The sequence below is a fragment of the Propithecus coquereli genome, unplaced genomic scaffold, assembly GCF_000956105.1.
Source record: "Propithecus coquereli isolate 6110/MARCELLA unplaced genomic scaffold, Pcoq_1.0 Scaffold119, whole genome shotgun sequence".
Taxonomy (NCBI): domain Eukaryota; kingdom Metazoa; phylum Chordata; class Mammalia; order Primates; family Indriidae; genus Propithecus; species Propithecus coquereli.
In genome coordinates this window covers 3,479,386-3,503,430 of record NW_012135969.1, presented here as the reverse complement: position 1 = coordinate 3,503,430, position 24,045 = coordinate 3,479,386, and the positions used below count along the sequence as shown (strand labels likewise).

General features: G+C 40.0%; 2 protein-coding genes across 2 annotated transcripts; both read right to left on the bottom strand.

Moving 5' to 3' along the window:
* Nucleotides 1-5,381: 5,381 nt before the first annotated feature.
* Nucleotides 5,382-9,749, bottom strand: LOC105823668 (keratin, type I cytoskeletal 24-like). The gene is made up of 8 exons (XM_012660916.1): nt 9,120-9,749; nt 7,992-8,074; nt 7,453-7,609; nt 7,020-7,181; nt 6,802-6,927; nt 6,245-6,462; nt 5,909-6,021; nt 5,382-5,726 (listed from the first exon to the last, which is right to left on the bottom strand). Exons 1-8 carry the CDS (start codon nt 9,747-9,749, stop codon nt 5,623-5,625), a joined length of 1,593 nt encoding a protein of 530 aa, XP_012516370.1. The 3' UTR covers nt 5,382-5,622.
* An 8,921-nt stretch (nt 9,750-18,670) lies between these two features.
* KRT24 (keratin 24, type I) lies at nt 18,671-22,238 on the bottom strand. Its single transcript, XM_012659774.1, has 8 exons — nt 21,702-22,238; nt 21,329-21,411; nt 20,816-20,972; nt 20,540-20,701; nt 20,316-20,441; nt 19,234-19,451; nt 18,936-19,015; nt 18,671-18,765 (listed from the first exon to the last, which is right to left on the bottom strand). The coding sequence occupies exons 1-8, from the start codon at nt 22,236-22,238 to the stop codon at nt 18,671-18,673; spliced, it is 1,458 nt and encodes a 485-aa protein (XP_012515228.1).
* Nucleotides 22,239-24,045: the final 1,807 nt, after the last annotated feature.

Sequence of the window (24,045 nt, the reverse complement as noted above, 5' to 3'; positions counted from 1 at the left end):
CGAGCAATGAGTAAAGCTAAAAGCAGTGTGTGTTTCTAAGGATGAAGGTGTTAGAATTAATTGATAGAGGTTGTGATAGTTATGAAAAAGCTCTTTCCCTCCTAATTCTTTCCCTTACTTGCTGTATGACTTTGAGTAAATGATGTGACCTCCTCAGGCTTCCTTTTCTTCATCTATAAAATATGAACGGTAATACTTACATCATATGGTTTGTGGATTAAGTGGAATAAAGTATATAGATACAAAGCATTTTCTGTAAGTTCAGTAAATTCTGGGCATTAATCATCACAGTTATGAATTGTATCATTAAAGGTTTTTCAAGGATGAGAGAGGATGCTTGGAAACTATGTTTACATTTCTCTCTCTGTCTCTCTCTCTCTCTCTATATATATATATAAAATCTCAATTTTTATTTTTTATTTATTTATTTTTTATTTTTTTTATTTTATTTTTTTTTTGAGACAGGATCTTACTCTGTTGCCCTGGCTAGAGTGAGTGCCGTGGTGTCAGCCTAGCTCACAGCAACCTCAAACTCCTGGGCTCAAGCGATCCTACTGCCTCAGCCTCCTGAGTAGCTGGGACCATAGGCATGTGCCACCATGCCCGGCTAATTTTTTCTACATATTTTTAGTTGTCTGATTAATTTCTTTCTATTTTTTTTTAGTAGAGACGGGGGTCTTGCTCTTGCTCAGGCTGGTCTCGAACTCCTGAGCTCAAACAATCCGCCCGCCTCGGCCTCCCAGAGTGCTGGGATTACAGGCGCCCGGCCAAAATCTCAATTTTTAAATGAAATCTCTTGCAGAAACTTTCCTCACCACTTTATTGTTATAAAAATTTTAGAGTGGGTCTTGCCTAGATTGCATATCATATGAACTTTTTGCACATAAAAAGTTGGTTTTCAATGAAATTTACCTCTCATCTCACCCCCCACCCACCTGAACTCAGGCCAAGGGGCATCTGTGCCAGCTCTTCTCGTCTCCAACTCCAGCAGATTTCTCCTGTCTATGTAGACAGAAAACTGTTCTGGAAATTTTGAAGCCTGCCTGTTTACTTTCGGTGAGAAAGAAGCAGTTTTGAAAAAATGGAAATATATATATAGTACTTTTTGGAGGACTCTTTAGAGAATTAGGCCACTTTGTGGGTTTAGGATATGAAACTGCAGAAATTTACTTACATCGGTGCAGTAGAATTCCAGCTCGTGGAATTTAGAAGACTGGGCTTTAATTTCTAATTCTTTCCCTTACTTGTTGTATGACTCTGAGTAAATTATTTGACCTCTCCAAGCTTCCTTTTCTTCATCTATAAAATATGAACAGTAATACCTATATCATAGGGCTTGTGAATTAAGTGAAAGAACACATATAGAAGCAAAGTATTTACATATGTAATATGTGCTTATGAAATGTAAATTCCTTTTCTCCTAATTTTTCTCTTCCTCCTCTTTCTCCTTAGGTTTGCCCCCAAAATTATTATGCTTGACATCACTTGTTATAAAAACATATATTTAGACTAATTATATACTTATTAATGCATTATAGTGCTTTTACATCATGAGTGGAACCAAACACAGCTACGTTTTTTCTAATGCGTTTTTAAATACAAAGGCGATGCCTGCTCCCTAGACAGGTCAAGCAACTGACAGATGTACTAAGAAAAGTGAGCAATCTTCCTCCTCTGCTCACCAGTTCCTCACCACGCCAGCCAGGTAACCACTGCTAGCCTTTTGGTGTGGGTACATTTTTCTATGCTCGTGTAAACACATACAGATACATATGGGTTTCCCTCTCTCAGTACTTTTGTTTACACTAACATATTATATGCACTGACTCTGCGTTTTGCTTTTTTCACTTAAAATATAGCATAGATATATCACCAGGTTAATACACAAAGATTTAATGCGTTGTTTTTTATGACTGTGTTATATCCCATTGTTTGGATACACATAGTTTATTCAATCATTTCTTTGCTGATGAACATACAGGCTGTTTCCATGTTTTTGCCCTTTTAGAAAATACTGTAATAAATACCCTTGCACATATATCAAATGTTTGGGTCTAAGGGCATTAAGGAATCTAGCAGATCTTAGTTGTCAAATTATGAGAAATGGTCGGTCCCTGAGATAATTCATCTCCCTACAGTTGTGACTAATATTTATTAGCTTCCCAAATGGAGTAGCCTTGTTCTCTGAATTTCTTAGAATACTCCGTATTATAACTCTATATTATAACTTCTTATCTTTGACTCTTGTGGTTTCTTAAAAACCGTTTCCAGAACTTTGGACCGGTTTTATGGTGGGTAGGTTGGGAGACAGTACCTGTCTTCGAAATGTCAGGTTGTTCCTCCCAGCTGATAGCCAACCGGTGTTTCTGGACTCAGCTTGAGGTCTTCCCTGCTCTGCAACTTCTGGGTGGTTCCTGCATCCCTTTCGAGAAGCATAATGACATTCTCCTAAAAGTCATGGGTGATTTCCTGACAAATTTATGTGGAAGTCAATGTAAATTTTTTCTGTTGTGTTTTATAGTTGTACATTTAGAGGACATTATGGCAATACTTTTTGTAATCTTTTCTTTTTCCTTTTTATAAAAGATACCTATTGCAATATGACTTTTATACCTGTAGTTTGTTTTGCTATTGTAGATCTTTGGACACTGCCCAACTCCACTGTGTCATTCAGAAGCAAGCCTGAACCATACGGTGCACATCCTATTGCAGTTTTGTTATGAGCTTTCATGTTCCTTGTGCTTCAGTCAGCAAAAAAACACTTCATCGCTCCCTCTCTCCAGGGAGTCCAAGCTTCTTACACGCGATAGCTCAGTATACACTCTGGGTCTGTCCTTTATGTGCTATTTAAGTGCTAACGTTAAAAAGAGCGGTTGAAGTGTTATCTCAGTGTTTGTGTCTCTCCACTTTATTATTTCATGTTGATATTGGTACTACAAATGAGTAAATTGTTTTTAAAAGAGCTTGATCAATATTTTCTGTTATCCAAGTGTCATGTTTGAGAACCTAATAAGTTTTTAAAGTGATTTATTACTTGAAGTATTTTGTTACTTGAGGAGGTTATTTGGATAATATTACTTGAGCTACATTTGGGGTGATTTATATTCATAACTTTGTCTCCTCTTGTTTGAACGCTGTGTAATTCCATGAAGTCATTAAGCAAGTTTAGACCACTTTCCTTACTGCCTCAAATCCTTTAACTATTTCCTCTGTGCTGCTTGCTGTAAATCTTGTTTCCAGTCTCTGGGAGGACAAATGCCACTTCTAGCATTCTCACCATTCCTGTCCATAGTCCCTGGGGGTCAGAAAGACAGGCCAGGCGCGGTGGCTCACGCCTGTAATCCTAGCACTTTGGGAGGCCGAGGCGGGTGGATCGTTTGAGCTCAGGAGTTCGAGACCAGCCTGAGCAAAAGCGAGACCCCCGTCTCTCCTAAAAATAGAAAGAAATTAATTGGACAGCTAAAAATATATAGAAAAAATTAGCCGGGTATGGTGGCGCATGCCTGTAGTCCCAGCTACTCGGGAGGCTGAGGCAGGAGGATCTCTTGAGCCCAGGAGTTTGAGGTTGCTGTGAGCTAGGCTAACGCCATGGCACTCACTCTAGCCTGGGCAACACAGTGAGACTCTGTCTCAAAAAAAAAAAAAAATTGAACATGCCTTTAACAACACATTCTATTGTGTCTAGTATCTTGATGCCCATGATCTAGCTTTTTCTATATCTGTAAACAATCATTTAGTGCAAATACAGTGTCTTAACACATGCCAGGGAAACACAGAATGAGAGTTTTCACCGCAAGAAGATTTTCAGAGTAGCCTCATACATTGCCTTGACGTGTGGATAATACTAGCCATAAACATAGGTCCCAGGCGGTCAGGACCCTAAGCTGGGAGACTAGCCCTGAGAAGACCACAGAGAGAGGCTTCCCTGATGTGGTCATGACAGCCCTAGGGCCTGGGGGGCTGCACAGGGCATGTTTCCATTTCTGTCCTTCGGCTGTTAATCCAGGCTGGATCAGCTGGTTCATATTCTTAGTTTTTCAGCAGAGAAGAAACATTCCGGGTTTTATTTACAATAGTGATTTTATGGGAAACATATGCTTGCCTTAAGACACCTTAACATTGCTATTTTTCTTTGAGGAGAGGTTTTGTGTTTATTCTGTGGTTAGCTATTAATTTTATTTTGTGGTTAGCTATTTAAGCAGAAGTCACAGTGTGCCCAGAGGTTCATTTGAGGTTTTATTCAATGGGCCCAGAAGACGAAAAACCACATTTTTTGGTTGTTCTGATGATTAAAGTTTGACAGTCTCACATAGTTCTTATTGCTTTTATATTGGAAGATACAATTTATATGAATTATGCTCAGCTTTATTCTTTTATAAATTTAAATTTGGCTATTATATCATGTCCCATGTTCTTTTCTTGAGGCCTGGCTTGTAGAATTGATTCTCTAATTTGTGATCTGATCATATTAAGTCCCTTGATTGAGAAAAAGCCCTTTCCCAGCCTCGAGTGGTCCTATGTCTGGTTCTTCCTGGGCCCTGGACCACCTCCTATCCTACCTTAACAGGCTTCCTCACCCCCAGCAGGACAAGGCGGAGCCACGTGGCTTTAGGGATACTGTAGAAGTGAAAGAATGAGGCCATGACCACCGATGGGGTTAAGACCTCATCAGTGGAGAGTGGAGAAAGGAAACAGCAGCTTGGCCAAGTGAGGTTTTGGCTAGAGGAGTGGCTAGATTTGGCAAAGGGAACTATTACCCAAGCCTCTCTTCTTGTTGGGGCTTTCAAGGTTTTGAGAAATCTGGCACCATATCACGTGTCCAATCTTATCTCCCAATACCCTTTATTTTATCTCCCAAACGTCCTGCAAACATGCCTTGTCTGATTCCTGTGGTACTTCTGGTGAATTCTGTGAAATCAAGCCCTTTACTAGTCACACCTTTTTATGTTTGCTGTCTTGTTTTGGTTTTAGCTTTCCTTCTCCCCTAAAATGTAAGCTTTTCGAAGTAAGAGACCTATCTTAAGTTTCTTTTTTTAGCTTATGAAATACCCAGTTCAATGATGGACAAAAAGAAACTAGGCATTGATTAGTTATAAGTTGATTATTCAGATAATCTCATCCTTCTCTGGGGACTAATGTGTTGGCTATAGTTTTAGGGATGCCACAGTCTAATTCCAGCTATCATGTCACTGAATTCTTGTGTGATGTCATTAAAAATGCCCACCTAAAAATGGCTGTAATCTTGGTTGTCCAAAGAAGGTATGATATAAATAATGAATTAATATTAGTAATTTAAGAATGCAGCAAGATCATACTTGATAGCTTCATTCCTAGGGAAAATAATTGACTTTCTTTAAAAAATTCAGAAATAATGTAGTTAGCTTGCAAAGGTGAGTTTATTGAAGCACAGAAACAATTAGAGCAAAGTTGTCATTTCAACTTTTTCAAGAGCATTCTAATAAGAACATATGAGGATGCAGAAAAATTGGCTATCATCTGTTTCTGGACTGAAGCTTTTCCCTGAAGTTATCCAGAAAGATGACTAGATTAATGCCATTTCTTCACTTGTGTCCTTCTTGATTTTTTTTCTTTGAAAGACACCCTTGTTGATCTGGTAATTGCTTACTTAACTTTCACCTCGGAAACATTGCTGACCTGCGATGAGACAACTTTACCATCCACCACCTCCTCTATGATGGTCTTGGTCACTCTAGTCTTGCTTGGATCTGAAAATCATGGGATCACATTGTCAGTCTGGGAGCTATCACAGAAACACAGAGCAGGAGAAATTCAACTGCATTGATTAAGTATGTTCTGTCTGGGTAAGACTGTATAAACAATAGCATACACTTTTAATATGACAAGCGAAGCATAATTATAGGATCATCATCATTTAAAAACTGCCTACCTCTTCCTTGACCAGAACAGCTTCCGGATCTTGAGTCACCAGATCCCGAATCCCTGGATCCCGTGTTTCTGGATCCTGAGTTTCTATAGTCAAATTCTCCAAAACCAGAACCACTGGGGAAAAAAAGAATTACGTTTTTCTTTGTAGTTTGCAGAGGTAGGAGAAACCCTCCATGTTGGGAATTCTCCATGATGAGGCTTTGGATTTCTTTTGATTGGACTGTGTCTGTTACTGTATTACTGTTAAAGACAAGTTCTAACCTTTGAGTCCCTTTTTGTTTTTGTGAAATAAATTCAGCAAGGTATGCATTTCAACATGCCTGTGATTTCCATTTACCCTCGCTCTCCGTCGAGCAGGCGGTGGTAGGTCTCGATCTCCATCTCCAGGCGCGTCTTGATGTCCAGCAGTTGTTCGTATTCTGCGTTCTGGCACTCAGTCTCACCACGGACCTGGCAGATCTGCCCCTCCAGGCTGCTGATCAGCATCTGGATCTCTGACAGCTGAGCCACGTAGCCAGCTTCCGTGTCTGCCAGGGTCCCTTCTAGGGAGCTTTTCTAAGAGAAAAAGCAAACGGCAAATTCATGATGGAAATAAGTGACTGGATGATTTTTAAACAACGCAGTTTTCTATGGTACTAGAAGTACAACTTCACCGAGTTACAACCTATATTGCTTTATTATGACGTCTCTAATTTTTATTGGTATTTCTTTTAAAACTAAATCTTTTATGGAAACAGAGTACATTATCTCTAACTGGTTTATGCTTCCTATAACCACAGTACAGTTCTCCTTAACACTGCTTTTATTACGTGCCTGGTGAACATCTTGACAAAGAAAGAAAACTGCGTTTGCTTAACCTCTTGCTGGAGATGTTGAAAAGCTGTTTGCACATACCATGGCCAGTTGGGACTGTAGCTCAATTTCCAGGGCTTGCAGAGTACGTTTCAGTTCTGTTATCTCACTCTTGGCAGAACTGGCTGCCCCGGCATCAGTAGAGATCTGTGCTTGCAGTGATGCACTCTAAATAAAAATAAAATGCAATTGTTGTAGGCTGATGAAAGGAGCAGAAGTGGCTTGTGTGCGGCTGCAGGTGCTCAGCAGAGACAATCCACCTGCTTGTTGAACTGCTCCTCAGCCTCACGGCGGTTTTGCTCCGCCAGCTCCTCGTACTGTGCTCTCATATCATTCAGTAATTTGGTCAGGTCGGTTCCCGGAGCGGCATTCATTTCCACGGACACGTCTCCTCCAGAGCTTCCTTGCAGACTCCTCATTTCCTAGCACGAGGCAAAAAGACCATAGTGAATCAAATAGAAAAGCAGTGATATCCTAAAATATGCATAGACAACAAAATTTGAAACTAGGACACTGAAGGGGAACAAAAGATCAAATTCAGATATAATTTGCTTATTATTACTTCTTTTTCCTGGTCATAGTATGTAGGAAATTCATTTAGATAAAATTGAATTGATTTTATTTTTATAGAGTGGATGGTGGGGGGGGAATATGTATGCCAGAACTGTTCATTTATGTGGAACGTGTTCTTACCTCCTCGTGGTTCTTCTTCAGGTAGGCCAGCTCCTCAGTGAGACTCTCAATCTGCATCTCCAGGTCGGAGCGGGTCATGGTCAGGTCATCCAGAACTTTCCGCAGGCCGTTGATGTCGGCCTCCACGCTTTGCCGAAGGTACAGCTCGTTCTCATACCTGGAGGGGGTAGCAGTAAGGCAGTGCGGTGAGCTGGCTTGGCCATGTTCAAAGAGTACCTCCCATTCTTGCATGTTGAAAAAGCTTTCACCTCTGGGCATTTGGATAAATGAAGGCCCCTGAGTTTTCTCTTGGGAATTTTTCCCTCATAAAGAAAAATATGAGTTTAATGTTAATTTTAATCATGCCTAATATTTTTTGTAATAAAATTCTCATACTTAATTTGCCTCTTTCTTTTTGGTAGAGTAATGGTTTCTAAAATTTACTCTTGAGATGTTTGTAAATTTAGGTCATGATCCTCTAAAAGTTTTTTTTTTTTTAGGAAGTTAATTGAATTTTATTCTTCCTATGACATCTGTTTTCAAGTCTTGACGTTTCTTACTTCAGTCTGAAGTCATCAGCAGCCAATCTGCCATTGTCAATCTGCAAAACGATCCCAGCATTTTCAATAGTGGCAGTAATGATCTAGAAAAGATGTTAATAGTGATGAGGGATTTTAACTTGCATCTGTGCATCTACCTGTGAGAGTAGATGTCGCTTGTGTTATTAGCTCTTAAAGGTGAATCACTTTGCAAACTTAGTAATGACACCTGTGTATTTAGGACTGGTATATTTAGGACTACATTTTTCTGCAAAATGGTAACAGTTTGCACATTTATTGGAATAGGTATAGAACATTGTTTTACAGAACACGATGTATAAACTCTGTATTTCTGCTGCTTTCGAAAATCAGTTATTGCATGAGCTCTTTCAGAAAATAGTGTGAAAATGGAATTTCACTCAAAAAAAATCTTAAAAATATATTTCCCGTACCATAATGGCTAAGCATTTTTAGATTCCACTACATTCCTTCTTTTTTTTGTTAGAGACAGGGTCTCACTCTGTCATCCAGGCTGGAGTGCAGTGGCATGATCATTGCTTACTGCAACTTTGAATGCCTGGGCTCAGGCAATCCTCCCACCTCAGGCTCCTGAGTAGCTGGGACTACAGATGCCTGCCACTATGCCTGGCTAATTTTAAAAAATATTTTGTAGAGACATGGTCTCACTACGTTGCCTGGTCTTGAACTCCTGTCCTCAAATGATCTTCCCGCCTCAGCCTTTCAAAGCGCTGATTTTACAGGCGTGAGCCACTGTGCTGGCCTCCACTACATTCTTATACAATATTTTCACTAGATTTTCTAGGAAGAAAAATAATCCTAAGGACTATTTAAATCTAGCAGATACTAAAATATGTCATCCTGTCAGAATTAATCATGGAATAATTAGATTAAACTAATGTTGATTCATTGCTATCATTCCTATATATAAATGTTAATTAGCTGCCTGGCATTGTATAAGTTTTACTGTCATAATTAAGTACTGTCATAAATAAGGCACACCAGGTCCCATTTTATAGCAAACAAATGTTTTCAAATACTTTTTGGCTTAAAATTTGCATTATAGAACATGATCTGAATAAAAGCGAAAGACATAGAAATGATCGAACTCAGCCATGGATTGTGTCTCACCTTGTTCCTGAGATCTTCAGTTATTTCATAGTATTTGCTGTAATCTCTTCCAGATGCAGAATCTCTAGACCCAGGCCCAAATTTGTCATACCACTCCTTGATTTTGTTCTCCAGGTCGGTGTTGGCCTCCTCCAGGGCCCTGACCTTGTCCAGGTAATTGGCCAGGCGGTCGTTGAGGTTCTGCATGGTTTGCTTTTCACCTCCAGAGAAAAGCCCCCCATCACCAACACCACCTTCCATACCACCGCCATAGCTGTAGAAGCCTCCACCAGAACTACTGCCAAATTCAGAACCTCCACTAAATCCAGAGCCCCTGCCAAAGCCTGAACTCCCACTGAACCCACAGCCAAATCCAGAGCCCCCGCCAAAGCTAGCACCCCCGCCAAAGCCTGAGCTTCCTCCAAAACCTCCCCCTACTGAGCAGCTAGCAAAGCCCCCTCCAAAGCTGCCCCGGAAGCCACTGCTAGATCCCCCATTCAGGCCACAGCTGCTGGTCCCTCCTCGGAAGCCCCGGGTAGAACTGCCCCCCAGGCCACTGCTTCCACTGCTGAAGCTGCTTCTACCAACAGACACCCTGACCGAGCTGCTGCCTCCAGCCCTGGAGGAGGAGACGCGAGATGAGCAAGGCATGATGCTCCTGCGGACGTTGAGCTTGTCCAGGTGGATAGGAGAGGTGACGATGAGGACCGCATTCAAGCTGCCTTTTGGCCCTTATATACACACTTTTAGGGTGTTTCTTTTCTCTGTCACTTCTTAATCCCTGTTACAGTTTTGCTAATCCATAATTGGATAATTTCTTTTTCGTGAACCCACTCTACTGGCTCTTTTTCTGAAGCTTGGGTCCGAGCCCTGGGGCGTTTACTATATCAAGGAAAAAAAAATAAGGTGGAGCAAGGCAGAAAACTTTTCAGACTTACAGTTTTAATCTTTCAGAGGTTTCCATGACTGGTAATTCCTTTCTGAAAGAGTAGTTCTAATTAAATTCGCTTCGTGATTTCCCAATTGCAGGGAACATCTCCAGATCAGAGAATGTAATTAAAATACTTAATATGATGAGGATAAAAATTTCCCATCAAACACATAATTTTTTGTTCTGATGGTTCTCAAAAGTCAAAATTAGCTTTCACATCAGCATTCATTTCAGATTTAATTAATCATCCTTCTCTTTGATTGTTTCAATCACCATATTTTTTAAGGGTATTGAAGTTTATGATTCCAGGTATTGCTTTCTTTGTGAGATCAGATACGTTTTTACTATTAATAAGAAAAAAATAAATAAAAATCTTCCATGTAAGTAGAATTAGATCTCAGCAACACATTTATTCAAGCAGATAATGTCTAAGAAAGATTGGAAAAGTTTTTAGGTAGCTGACGTTAGTATTTTTTTCTTTTTGATTGAATTCTAGTCTGATATGAGAGCAACATCCTTCTTTAGAATTGAATCTTAAAGAAAGGGATGGTGCTGATTTCTTCTGTCTTTATTTTAAAGATATCTGGAGAAAAGGATCTGAATCCACATTTTTTTGTTCTTTTGTTTTGGTTTTTGTTTTATTATTTATTTTTTTAAATTTTATTATTTTATGAATCCACTTCTGATAACCTACATTGTTCCTGGAGTCATTTTACAGATTCTGAAATCTGGAGTTTCCCCCAGTCTACTCATTGCTCATGTGTTTTCTATTTTTGTTGAAAAGATATTTAGAAAAGAGGCTTTGTATCTACTTCTGATAACTGATGTTATGATTGGGATAATTTTATAGGTTCTGAAATCTGGAACCCTCCCCAGTTCACTATCTGCTTTATGTTTTTCTGTTCCTTTGTACTTTAGATTATTTCTGTTCATTTCTTCTAGTAGTTGCTCTGGTTAAAAGTGTCTTTTAAAAGACAAGTACTGTAGCCAGTGTGGTGGTGCACACCTGTAGTCCCAGTGCCTGGGGAGGCTGAGATGGGAGGATCGTTTGAGGCCAGGAGTTCCAGGCTGCAGTGAGCTATGATCACATCATTACACTATGGTCTGGGCAACATAGCAAGACCCTGCCTCTAAATAATTAAAAAAAATAAGACAAAAACTGTATAATTTCACATATATGAATTTTTTTGAAGTAGTCAAATTCATAGAGACAGAAAGTAGAAAGATAGTTGTAGGGGCTGGGGAGAGGAGATGGGAAATTGTTTACTGGGTATGGAGTTTTAGTTTTGGAAAATGAAGAGTTCTGGAGATTAGTTGTAAAACCATGAGTATATTTAACACTACTGAACTGTACACTTAAAAATGATTAAGATGATAAGTTTTATGTTATGTATCTTTACCCCAATTTTTTAAAAAAAGTCTTTTAAAAAAAGTACAGATGCTTCCAAAAATATTTTTTAGCCTCCTTAGCTTTATATTTGAGTAGATGACTTTTGTTTATTTAAAACTTTCTTTCTTATCTTGGCAGTCTCTTTTAAACTATATGCATGCCTTAATGTTTGTATTTAATCATTTGTTATCTGGTGTTCTGCCTTCTCTTAATGTTTCCTTAAACTGCCTCTGTCTGGGACACGTTATTAAATAGGTGGTGATTCTCTTTACTATGTATTGGCGTCTGTGCTCTCCCTGTACTGTTGTCACAGTAATGCGATGTCACTGTTCTTCGTATTTACACTGACATCTCTCCACAAGGGGTACAAGGTGCTGTGCAAACTTTTGAATTGTTAAGCTGGAGGAATTTTTATAACACCCTTCTAAGGCAGGTAAAAAATGCACCAAACATAATGTGTTGGTCATCTTGCCACACCTGTCCCCAAAGCTATGAAACCAAAGAAATCTGAGCACTAATGATTAAATGGTATGCAAATGCCACAGATGGGAGGAACAGTCATTGGGTTTTTCTTCCTTTTAAAATTATGAAATGTAATCTTTCCACTTTCATAAGGGCTGGCATTTGGCTAAAAAGAAGGCTTAAAGAAAGGAACAATAGCAAAGTGAAAGAAATCTGATGAAATGTAGAAATTTAAGAGCCTTTATGTGGAAAAAATGAGAAAAGACAAGATTTAATGGTATCTTTTTTTTTTTTTTTGAGACAGAGTCTCACTCTGTTGCCCTGGCTAGAGTGAGTGCCGTGGCATTAGCCTAGCTCACAGCAACCTCAAACTCCTGGGCTCAAGCGATCCTACTGCCTCAGCCTCCCAAGTAGCTGGGACTACGGGCGTGCACCACCATGCCTGGCTAATTTTTTGTATATATTTTTAGTTGTCCGATTAATTTCTTTCTATTTTTAGTAGAGATGGGGTCTCGCTCTTGCTCGGGCTGGTCTCGAACTCCTGAGCTCAAACAATCCACCTGCCTTGGCCTCCCAGAGAGCTAGGATTACAGGCGTGAGCCACCGCACCCAGCCTAGATTTAATGGTATCTTTTGCCTCTGAACTTTACCTGGGGTTAGTGGAGTTTTTTTCTTCAGTTGTCTTCTGAGTTGTAGCTTTTTTTTTTTTTTTTTTCATCTTGGCAGCTGTATTTACCTTTGGGATATCTGGACATTTGGGTCTCAATTGAGGAAGGTTGTGATGACTCAGGTATTACTGTTTCATTTCTTATTTTTTGATTTTCCTCTTGACGTAATTTATGATGCTGGCATCCATCTCTTCCTTGTTTTTAAAACTCAGCTTCAAAATTAAGTTCTTATGAGATGTTTCTCTGACACTCTTCAGAGATAACCCATAAGAAGGGCCTTTAATGAGTAAAATAGCCATTATGGCCTCAAATTCTTTGCTTCATGAGTCAGTGTATAAATAAATATATAGATAAGCCCACAGCATTTCATCCTCTGTTTGTTAGTATTAAATGCATTTTCATGCTTTCTTTCTGTTGGATCTATGTGACTTTTCTTTTAAATGGTGAAATTATAGAACAAACTAATCTTGATTCTATGATTTTCAAACTGTCTAGAATGCTGATATTTAGTGGATTAAAGGATTTTAATCACATATAGAAATACAATTCTATTCTTGCCTGAAGTGTTATAATTCTTTAGTAAACATTAGTCCCCCTTTTTCGAGACATCCCCAATTTTAATACTCACTCTCTATTTGAAATAATAACTTGCCAAAGATCACAGATTTGTTCTTGGCATTTCTTTGATCTGTAAAGTGAAAGCTTCAAGAATCTGGTGAGGTTCCAGTGAAATAGGATGTTTAGGAAATGCCAGCTGCGGTGTCTGGCATCCAGGAGTTTTTTGATATATGATAGTTGAGAAGAGATGGACTGAATCCTAGACGTCTGGACTCCCAGATCAATGCTCTGCCCTGACTTACATGTTGTTTTGAATAGCTTGTGATTAGCAGTTTATTTTTACCTGTAAAGAGTCATATATACTACACTTCATTATAGAATGTGATTTTTGTGATGAGTGCAGAATGGTTTGCAAGTAGTAACCATTAATGTTTTTGTAAGATAATACATTAATATTTTAAAAATTTTTTGATTCACATATTGAATGTTTTTAGATTAGTAGGAAAACAACATACTGAAAAGTATGACACATTGCCCATGAGGAGTCTTTAAAGAATTGGGAATAAAACTTGGGGCTTCTATCTTATGTTCATTCCAGAGAATATTCTGTTGCGTGTTTTTCAAAAAAAAAGCCGAAGATCAGAATAGTAAAGGGAAGTCACAGGGTGTAGAGTCTTGGTTGAATGTTGGCAGAACTTCTCAAGGCAGACAGTACAGAAGAAGGGAAAGCGTAGGCTGATGTGTGAACCTTCTCTTTGCAATGCCTGACAGATTGTAGATAGACGATAAATATTCCTTATATTAATAAAAAGCAACATGTCTTGATTTGTTTTGTGAACTACCTGGGTCACTGATTGCTTTTGGCCTTTATACTATGTGTTCTGTTTTCTAAATCTTTATTTTCCACCCCTGGGTTTGTGGTTCTCAGTGTGTGTGTGACGGTGGAGAGGAGGCCTGGCAGAGCGAGGGGTGTTGTCTGGGAAGGGGGCAGGGAAGGTCATGCAAGAATCACCTGGGACCTCCCAGCAGAGAATCATTGTTTAGGTCAACTTCCTGTTGGTGGCTGCTGTGAGCCCCCCACCTCCCAGGCTCAACTACTTGGAAGAAAAAGAAGGGTTTGTTATAATAGATGTTCTGAGAGACCACTCCAGTGGGTCCAACCCCGCCCATCGATTTCAGCCCAGAAACCCACCCGTTCTGTGGCTGTTTCTCTTCCTGCACTTCTTCCTCTCCTCCCCCATCTTCTTTCCCCACCGCCCTTGTCCATTCTTTCTCTGAGTAGCTTCAGTCAAGCGTATCTGTTTGAAGACTTCCTCTTCTCCACCAGTAAGCATCTGTTTGGTCATTGGTCGTACCATTTTGCCAAATTCTGTTCTGGGAGAAAATGACTTGGCTTTGTACTTGTGTGTGAATGCTTTAGAATCTCTTTAAATAGCTCAATTTTCTAATTTTTCTAAAGATCATTCAGCTGGTTAATGGAGAGTTAAGAGAATGGGCGAGTGACTTTGTAGGGGTTGAAGTGCTTTGTCCTCCAGGGTCCAAAGTCAAGACAGATTGAAATGAGCACAGATTTTATGGATTGGCTTTGCTCAGAAGGTCCTTTTGGACCTTTCTTCATACCAGACAGACAATAGCCTCCTCTTCAGAGAATGCACAGACGTGTATAACTCAGATTGTAACCTGAGCAGGGAGACCCAGCCCCTGTGCCTCTTTCCATTGCTAAGTCACTGCTCTGGGCACCGTTGCTCTGTCTCTTGGAGCTGGACCCCTCAGCCTCCTTTGGCTCTCTGATCTCAGAGACACCTGCACATCTTTGGTCAAGGAATCCCAGTGCTTAAACATTGTTTTATAGCAAAAGAATGGGATGGTATTTTATTTGATAAGATCGCATCTCCTAGGCTCTGGGGAAACCTTCCTTGGCTTCATGTCTCTTGTCCTCTGTCCACCAGGACTATGACACAACATCATAAAAGTTTTCCAAAATTCAGGTATATTTAATGTCTCTAGACCAAGCCACAGTGTCCTGATCTACAAAATTGTTATATTGGACTATACAATTTTCAAGTTCCCTTCCAGCTCTAGAATTTAGCAATTTGGTTATTAAGTGCACTACTTCTCATTCAGATTTAGGAAGTGTTTGATATTACAATTAGGAGGGGTTTTCTTTACTAGTGCATTTTAAAAACCTTTAAACAAACAATTTTTCTTTAAAGATTTTTAAATTTTACAAGTAGTACATATTTATTTCAGAAAAGTTATAAAGAGCATGTAAAAATGCAGTGAAAGATTAGGATCACCTGTATTTTCACTACCCCAAAATAGCCACTGTTAACATTTTGATATATATGTTTTTTAGATTTTTAATAAGCATGTACAGTATGTAATATGTATACAATTATTTTCTTAAAAAATCATACTGTATATATTATCTTGAAACTCTACTTTTTATTTCTCAACAGACACTTGACATCTCTTCAGGTCAATACATGAACCTGAACATTCTTAATGGCTGCGTTGCAGTCCTTTGATGTACTTTGATGGGTGTTTCATAACTTAGCCTATCGATCCTTCATCGTTGGATATTTTGTTATGGCTAATGTTTCACTATGATAAACAGCTGAAGGAATATACATGTATTAATAATTGATTATGTAGGGATAAATTCCTAGAAATGGAACTGCTGGCTCTAAGGATATGCTCTTCTCTTAAAGGCTTCTGATACCTGTTGCTGTATTGCGCTCTTGAAGGTTTTGTTAATTTATACTCCGTCCAGCAAGGTATTAATGCCCTTTCCCTACACCGTTGCTAAAATGGATATTGATTATTAAACACATTGGACCTGTTTTGATGCTGAAACGGCACCTCATTATTTTAATTTGCTTTTCTTTGCTTGCTAGAGATGCTGAGCATTAGGTACTTTTTAGTGTTTATTGGCCATTCATATTTTATGAATAATTATACTTATGTGTATCATGTATCCATTTCTTATTGACATGGTTCTTTCTTACAGATCTGTTCATGACTTTATATATTGGGGACATCAGCCCCATATAATGCCTTATATGATGAGTGCAGTGAAAACTCCTGGTGTCATGTGGCATGGCTGAAAATTTAGACAGAGTGATTGGCTGTTGGCTTCCATTCTGCATCCAGCCCCCAAGAAGGGGTGGACCAAAGTCCTTATCTTCTAGGGTGGGGAGGGGAGATATGGCAGGGGGACAGGTGGGTGGGGTTGTTGGGGAAGAGGATGTGGAATGAGGAGCTGAGGATGAGTCAGGCCAACTAAACAGGCGACTCATTCCTGGCCCAGAAGCCTCTCCTGATTTTAGATGGATAAGACGGCTGGCAGCAGGTGGCGCCAGACTGCAGAGGGGACAAGACTTAACATCGTGCAGCTGAAGTTTGGCCTCTGTGGTCTGGCTGGCTGCACAGATTCCCCTTGGTGCTGAGATGGATTTTTACCATATTTCATTAAACTTTAAAGTATTTTTATCATTTAATTTTGCTTTTGCTTCTTGTTGCTCATTATTTTCTTCATACAAATCTATCCATCTTTCCCTTCATGCTGTTTTTTTTTAAATTAAAAAAGCCTTCCTTCACCATTCCACAAATACATATTATTTTTTTAAAAAAAAATTTGAAGTCTTTAAAAGTTTACTTTCTCTTGTTTCTGTACTCTGGGAAATTTATTTTGGTGTGTGTGATAGGAGATAAACTATTTAATACCGTCCTCACCCCAAGACCTGCTCCTACCTCTTGGATAACTAATTATTCCAGTAGCCTTGATTGAATTATCTGCTTTTCCACAGCTAATGTGAAATGCTGAGTCTTTTTCTGGGGTGTTGATTCCTGTGTCGGTGGCACATTGTTCTAATTGTTGTAACTTAATACTATTTTCTGAAGTCTTGTTTCCTGGAAATAGACTCTGAGATGGAGAGATGTTCACAGAGGTTTATCAGGGAGTTCTCTTGGGAGACTTACCTGTGAGGAGGTAGGGAAGGCAGGAATGGGCATAGGGAGAGGCCAACTGCAATGCTCTTTGAATGGAGGCTTCAGCTGATCCTTTGGGGAGCTCTGGAGTTGTCCCAATTTGAGGCAAGGGGGCTGGGCCTTTGTACCCCTCATCAGCCAGTTACCGGCCCATCCTGGGGGAGGCAAAATCTCGGGCAAGGCAGCCCCCGGCTGCTGAGGGCAATGCCCAGTGAGGGCACAGCTGGGAGCTGTGTGCAGCCCACACTCCAGCAGCTGGGGCCAGATGCATCAGCCCTGGTAGTGTCCACTATACCAATGTCTTCATACCTGGAAACTCAAGGCATTCTTCATAATTCTCCTTTTAAAAAACACTTGGTGTCTTTATTTTCATTTGCATTAGTATTGTCTTTACAGGTAGAGTGTAGGTTTCTAAAGGGCAGGTGCCATCTTAACTAACATGTATGTATTTTTGACACCATAAGAAAGCTGGAAAACCGCAGCCCTAGCAAATATTTCACAATATTTTTTTTGGAATGGTTTTGGACTATATAAAATAATAGGTTTCAAAAGTCAGTGTGAAACGACAATGAGATACCACTTAACATCCACTAAGAGTACTGTAATAAGAAAATCAGTAACGAGTGTTGGTGAGGATGTGAAGACATTGAAACCCTCATGCACTGCTCGTAGAAATGTAAAGTGGTACAGCTGGTATGGAAAATAGTCTGGTGGTTCCTCAAGGGTTAAACATAGGGTTAACATATGACCCGACAGTTCTACTCAGGGTATACACCCAATAGAAACGAAAACACGTCTATGCAAAAGCTTCTACATGAATGTTCATAGCAGCGTTATTCATAATAGCAAAAAAGTGTAAATAACCCAAATGTTCATCATCCAATGAATGGATAAATAAAAGGTGGTATATCCATACACTAGAATATTATTCAGCAATAAAAAGTAAATACATGCTGCAACATGGGTGAATGTTGAAAACATCATGCCAAGTGAAAGAAGCCAGATACAGAAGGCCACACATCACATGATTCCATTTATGTGAAAAGTCTAGAATAGGCAAATATATAGGACAGAATATAGATCACTGGTTGCCTAGGGCTGGGGCTGGGGGTTTGTTGGGGGGTGGGAAATGGGGAGTGACTGCTAGTGGATACAGGATTTCTTTTCAAGGTGATAAAAATGCTCTAAAATTGATCGTGGTGACGACTGTACAACTCAGTGACTATACTACAAACGGTTGAATTGTACACTTTAGATGGGTGAATTGCATATGGTGTGGGCATTCTGTCTCAACAAAGCTGTTACAAAATAAATCAGTGTGAAACAAAATTACAAAGATTGATGTAGTTGATTTGCAACAGATGAAAAGTTTATTGACGCAGAAGGATGAAGGAGGAAAAGACATTTGGCATTTTAAAGACCAAACCAAACCAATAGAGACAAAAGAATATCAGAAACGATTATAGGAGTAGTTGAAGCTCTGTCTCCTCAAGGCTATCGGATTATTCCGTGTGTTTGTCAGGATCCATCATTTACTTCTCAGGGGTAGAACACAGGTGCCTGCATCTTAGTCCTATTTGAATTTTACATCAGAAACATTGTTGACTTGAGGTGAAATCTGTTGGCCATTATCTGTCACTGTCCTAGTTTCTCTGCTTCTACTTGAATCTAAAAAAGAAATAGAATATTAGAACTGGAAATACAAATGTTGGTTCACAAGTCATGCTTTAAAGTGAATTACTGTTGCCCAGATTTCTTGGGCTAAGAAAAGTACACTTTGTTAATGATGGAAGCTCGTTTAGTAAGCAGAAAATATTATTTTTAAAAAGCAACTCTACCCCTTGATTGAGTCGTGCTGGTTCCTCCTCGGGAGTCCACACAGAATGATCCTTTACCTCCAGTCCCTCTGCCCCCGGAACTATTGAGAAACAAAAAGTGAAAGAAATGATTATCCTCCCTTACTTCTCTTTGGTTAAAGAATTGTAGAGAAGCAGGGCTATTTTCTTTCTGAATGGAGCATGTTTCCTTTCAAGGGAACTTTATTTGAAACTTGCCGAAACTTTAAATTTCAGTTGGTAAATAAACAATTTCTTCATTTTCTAGCAAATGTTCAAAATCAAGGTGTTGGTGGCTCACCGTCCCTCCCCATCAAGCAGGCAGCGGTAGGTCTCGATCTCCATCTCCAGGCGTGTCTTGATGTCCAGCAGTTGCTCATATTCCGCGTTCTGGCACTCGGTCTCGCCCCGGACCTGGCAGATCTGCCCCTCCAGGCTGCTGATCTGCACCTGGATCTCTGACAGCTGAGCCACGTAGCCAGCCTCCGTGTCGGCCAGGGACCCTTCCAGGGAGCTTTGCTACAAATGCCCATGCAAATTGACGCATAAACACCGTCAGAATAGAACTGCTTCGTATTTAGCATGTGAATACTGAAATATACATTTCTTTGATGAGGGTGTCTTCAAATGAACCACCTAATAGAGATTTACCTTTGATAATGAATAAACAATAACAGTAATGATAACGAATATTAGTTAATCAGAGTGCGCTACTGTAACTAAATATAGCACTCCCTACACACCACTAGGCACTGTTCAAAGTGTTTTATACAGCCCCTCAAGTCATGAGTGGATTAACAAAATGTGGTACATGTATACCATGGAGTACTACTCAGCCATAAAAAAGGATGAATTATGCCTTTTGCAGCAATTTGGAAGGAATTGGAGATTATTACTCTAAGTGAATTATCTCAAGAATGGAAAAACAAACACCACATGTACTTTCTAATAAATTGGAACCAACCAATGGGCACATAAGTACACAGAGGGAAATAAAAGTCATTGGAAATCAAGCAGGCGGGAGGAGGAAGAAGGGGAGGGGGAAAAACCTACCTAACGGGTACAATGAACACTGCCTGGGTCATGTGCACATTTATAGCCCTGACTCAAGCCATGTAAAAAGAAGAACATTTGTACCTCTTTAATATTTTGAAATAAAAACAACAAAAAGAAATCAGATAATGATGCATCTTTTGGGGAAAAAAAGCCCAGAGTGTTTTATACATATTGACTCATTTAATTCTCATAATGACCTCATGAAATAGGTACTATTATTCCCATTTTACAGATGCCAACATTTTGCCAACATGCTTCAAAACAGTGTCCGCAAAACAATTTTTTAAAGCTTTGGAAGTAAATCAAATGTGTCCCTTTCCCACCTACCATGGCCAGGGCAGACTGGAGTTCAACCTGGAGAGACTGGAGGACTCGGTTCAGTTCCATGATCTCGCTCTTGGCTGAGCTAGCGGCTCCAGCGTCCGTGGAGATCTGTGTCTGCAGGGATGCGCTCTGCAAGAACGAAATCAACAGAGTACAGTGAAATCAAACAAGCTCCAATCCCCAGGCCTGGCTGTTCGGGTTCTCGCACTTTGCCCGCTGTGAGCCACCTGCTTGTTGAACTGCTCCTCGGCCTCCCTGTGGTTTTGCTCAGCCAGCGCCTCGTACTGCTGCCGCATGCTGTTCAGCAGCTTGGTCAGATCTGCCCCTGGGGCCGCGTTCATTTCCACGGTCACGTCCCCGCTGGACTGTCTCTGCAAAGTGCTCATTTCCTGGCAGAGAGGAAACACAGAAGTCACTGTAGCAAAATCCCTTGAGGTCGGGGACCTTGTAGTGAACGATGAACCTTGTTGAACAACCCCCGTTGGTGGATTTATTGTCCCTACCTCCTCATGGTTCTTCTTGAGATAAGCCAGCTCTTCAGTTACGCTTTCTGACTGTATTTTGAGGTCCGACATGGTCACATTCAGCTCATCGTGCACTTTTTGCAGGCCGTTTATATCAGCTTCAACCGACTGGCGAAGATAGAGCTCGTTTTCGTACCTTAAGTGGTGTTTGGGAATATGAGGTATGAATTAGATTAATTACTGTGAAGAAGCTTTATTTTAAAAAGGATTTGCCCACTGCCATCCAGCACATGTTGAAATTCTTCTTTTGAAATACTTAAAGACTATCAACTCCTTAAAAAGAACTATAATTTTGCAATCTCTTGTAAGAAAACATACATTAAAACTGTTTGGCCTTTTTTCCTGGTGCAGACATTTTACATTAAAATATTACATTTGAGACTGGATCTAGTTGCCTGTATTAATTCCTTTATATACATCGTATGTAAAAAAAAAAAAGAAGAAGTCTTATTTTACACCGTGGTAGGGAATGATGTTTTGAAGCAGACTCACTTCATTTTGAAGTCGTCTGCTGCAAGTCTAGCATTGTCAATTGGGGAAGTCATGCTGGCATTATTAATAGTGGCTGCAATGATCTAGGAGACACAAAGATGCAAAAAAAATTAATTAACGTGTTAATGAACAAGATATAATTACTCATTTACACTCGTCAAGATATTGTTGCATAAAAATTTTTTAGAAACAAATGTCTAGTGTGAATTATATTCTAAATACATCTAGTGACACCATGGAAATTAATAAAATTTTTTTTACCAAAAACGTATGTGAAAAATTTTACATGGAACAACTGAGCAAATAATAATAAAACAATTTCTTATTGTCCTACAATTTAATAAAGAGATACAATCATCACTGAGTTTCTCACCTGGTTCCTGAGATCTTCAATTATTGCGTAGTATTTGCTGTAATCTCTTCCAGATTCATAAGCTCTCGACCCAGGCCCAAATTTGTCATACCACTCCTTGATTTTGTTCTCCAGGTCGGCGTTGGCCTCCTCCAGGGCCCTGACCTTGTCCAGGTAATTGGCCAGGCGGTCGTTGAGGTTCTGCATGGTTTGCTTTTCACCTCCAGAGAAAAGCCCCCCATCACCAACACCACCTCCCATACCACCGCCGTAGCTGCAGAAGCGTCCACCAGAACTACTGCCAAATCCAGAGCCCCCGCCAAAGCTAGAACTGCCCCCTACTGAGCAGCTACCAAAGCCTCCTCCAAAGCTGCCTCCAAAGCCACCGCTAGATCCCCCACTCAGGCCACAGCTGCTGTTTCCTCCTAGGAAGCCCTGGGTAGAACTGCCCCCCAGACCACATCTGCTTCCACTGCTGAAGCTGCTTCCACAAGCAGACACCCTGACCGAGCTGCTGCCTCCAGCCCTGGAGGAGAAGACGTGAGATGAGCAAGACATGATGCTCCTGCAGACGTTGAGCTTGTCCAGGTGTGGGAGATGGAAGTAAGAAGCGCACCAATGTGAATGTCCTTTGGTCTTTATATATATACAGTTTTTAGGGAGTTCCCCTCATTTGGCTTTGTTACGGTTTTGCATCTCTAATCCACACTGGGTCGATTTATTTTGAATTAACCGCACCCCGTTGGGCCATTTAATATTGGAAAAATTGAATAAGGGTGGAGTCAAATTAGAGTTGTTATTATTTCATTAGAATTCATTAGTGCTCCACAATCTATTATTTCCTGCCAATCATTTTTTCACCTTCAAAGAAATCTGTAGTTGGCAAATCATACATTTCTCTAGCTTCATTAAACTCATATATTTTTGCTATGTCATTTTGGAAGGATTATTAATCCAGATTTCAGTGTTAGTCACAATACAAACGTCAGTTTTACTTGGGAGTGATATGTCAGGAAACATTTCTTTCTCTTTTTAATCCAGTAATAATGATGAGTAGCTTCATATTCCCTTAAAATTTTTGGGAACAAATTGAGCATTGCAACTGTTCTTGCAGAGAGAAAGCCTTACTTTGCTGATTTATGTGGAATAGCTTTGGAAGCAAGGATTGTTGGTAATGGCGGAGTTGTTACGAAAGTGACCTTGAATTAGCCTATGTAAGGTTTTGGAGCAATAATAATGTTTCTCTTCAACCTCCTGATTCAACAGCCAAAGGAATTTTTCCTCTTCCTTAAATCCATTAGTTTTGGCCTATCCCTAAGTATTTTAAAAAGTCATCCAGATCTTCGTCTTATAACTATGGCTTCCATTAAAACCAATTCAAAGATAATAGCCCATTTTTCTCATTAATTATGGATTTCTACAATATTTTATTTTACTCAGCAGGTAAATCTATAGGTTTCTTGTTCTTTTATTTTACAGATTTACTTGGAAAATATATCCTGTGAGTTTGCACTTTTTCCATAGCTCTTCCTACATACCCTACCAAAGTGAAAATGTAATGATGTCAGTGATCTTTCAAAGGAGGTGCCTCAAGATCCTTGTGATGACGACAATAAATTTGTGGAGCTTTGCAAAATTCCCATCAGTTTTTATAAATAACTTTTAAATACAGTTTTCTTATGTTCTTCCATTTGGCATTTATTTTCACCTTCCCTCTGTGTTCCTAGCGTGCATCTCTTCCTCTAAGATGGGGCTTTCAGTCTGTTGGAAACATCAGACCAATCATAGTGCATTGATGAAATGCTAAAATAGTGGTTAGCCTAAAATGCCACAGGGCCGCAGAAGGTGGAGGGACTCCTGGTGGAGGGGTGTCAAGGAATGTTTCTTAGGTCTTGTGAGGTGGAAATGAAGGATGAGGAGTTTGGTATCAGGTAGTGGTGGGCAAAGAGATTTCTAGACAGGGGTCAGTGGGAACAAAGCAGGATATCCTGAGAATGGCCTGGTGCTGTTCAGGGAGGAGACCAGGTTGCCAGGGTCCACCAGGACCCAGGTCACCAGGGGCTTTTACACAGTGCGGAGAATTTGTACTTTATTTTAGAGGCGATGGGGAACCAGCAGGGGGCGTTGTGGAGGGGAGCGAGATGAGCAAATCCCCACGGTACAGAACTACCTTGTGTAGCTGTGGTCTCCAAGCCCCAGGGCTGTGGACCAATGAATGCCCAATGAATGGCATTGGAGAGAAAGGGAGAGAATGAGAGAAGTTGAGGAGATTGGAAGACCACTAAGTTTCAAACTTGAATAGCAGCGTGGATAATGGTCTTATTTACCAAAACTGAGTATGAGAGGGTGGGAGCAGAGAGAGAGG

Excerpts from the sequence above, each read along its gene's own strand:
- LOC105823668 (XM_012660916.1), bottom strand. The coding sequence starts at position 9,749 with ATGCCTTGCTCATCTCGCGTCTCCTCCTCCAGGGCTGGAGGCAGCAGC. Across the intron at positions 6,022-6,244 it reads CTGCTCGACGGAGAGCGAGG|TGGTTCTGGTTTTGGAGAAT; the intron begins GTAAATGGAAAT and ends TTTTTTCCCCAG. Across the intron at positions 5,727-5,908 it reads CTGTTCTGGTCAAGGAAGAG|ATCCAAGCAAGACTAGAGTG; the intron begins GTAGGCAGTTTT and ends CATGATTTTCAG.
- KRT24 (XM_012659774.1), bottom strand. The coding sequence starts at position 22,238 with ATGTCTTGCTCATCTCACGTCTTCTCCTCCAGGGCTGGAGGCAGCAGC. Across the intron at positions 19,016-19,233 it reads CTGCTTGATGGGGAGGGACG|TTCCGGGGGCAGAGGGACTG; the intron begins GTGAGCCACCAA and ends GTTTCTCAATAG. Across the intron at positions 18,766-18,935 it reads CAGCACGACTCAATCAAGGG|ATTCAAGTAGAAGCAGAGAA; the intron begins GTAGAGTTGCTT and ends TTTCTTTTTTAG.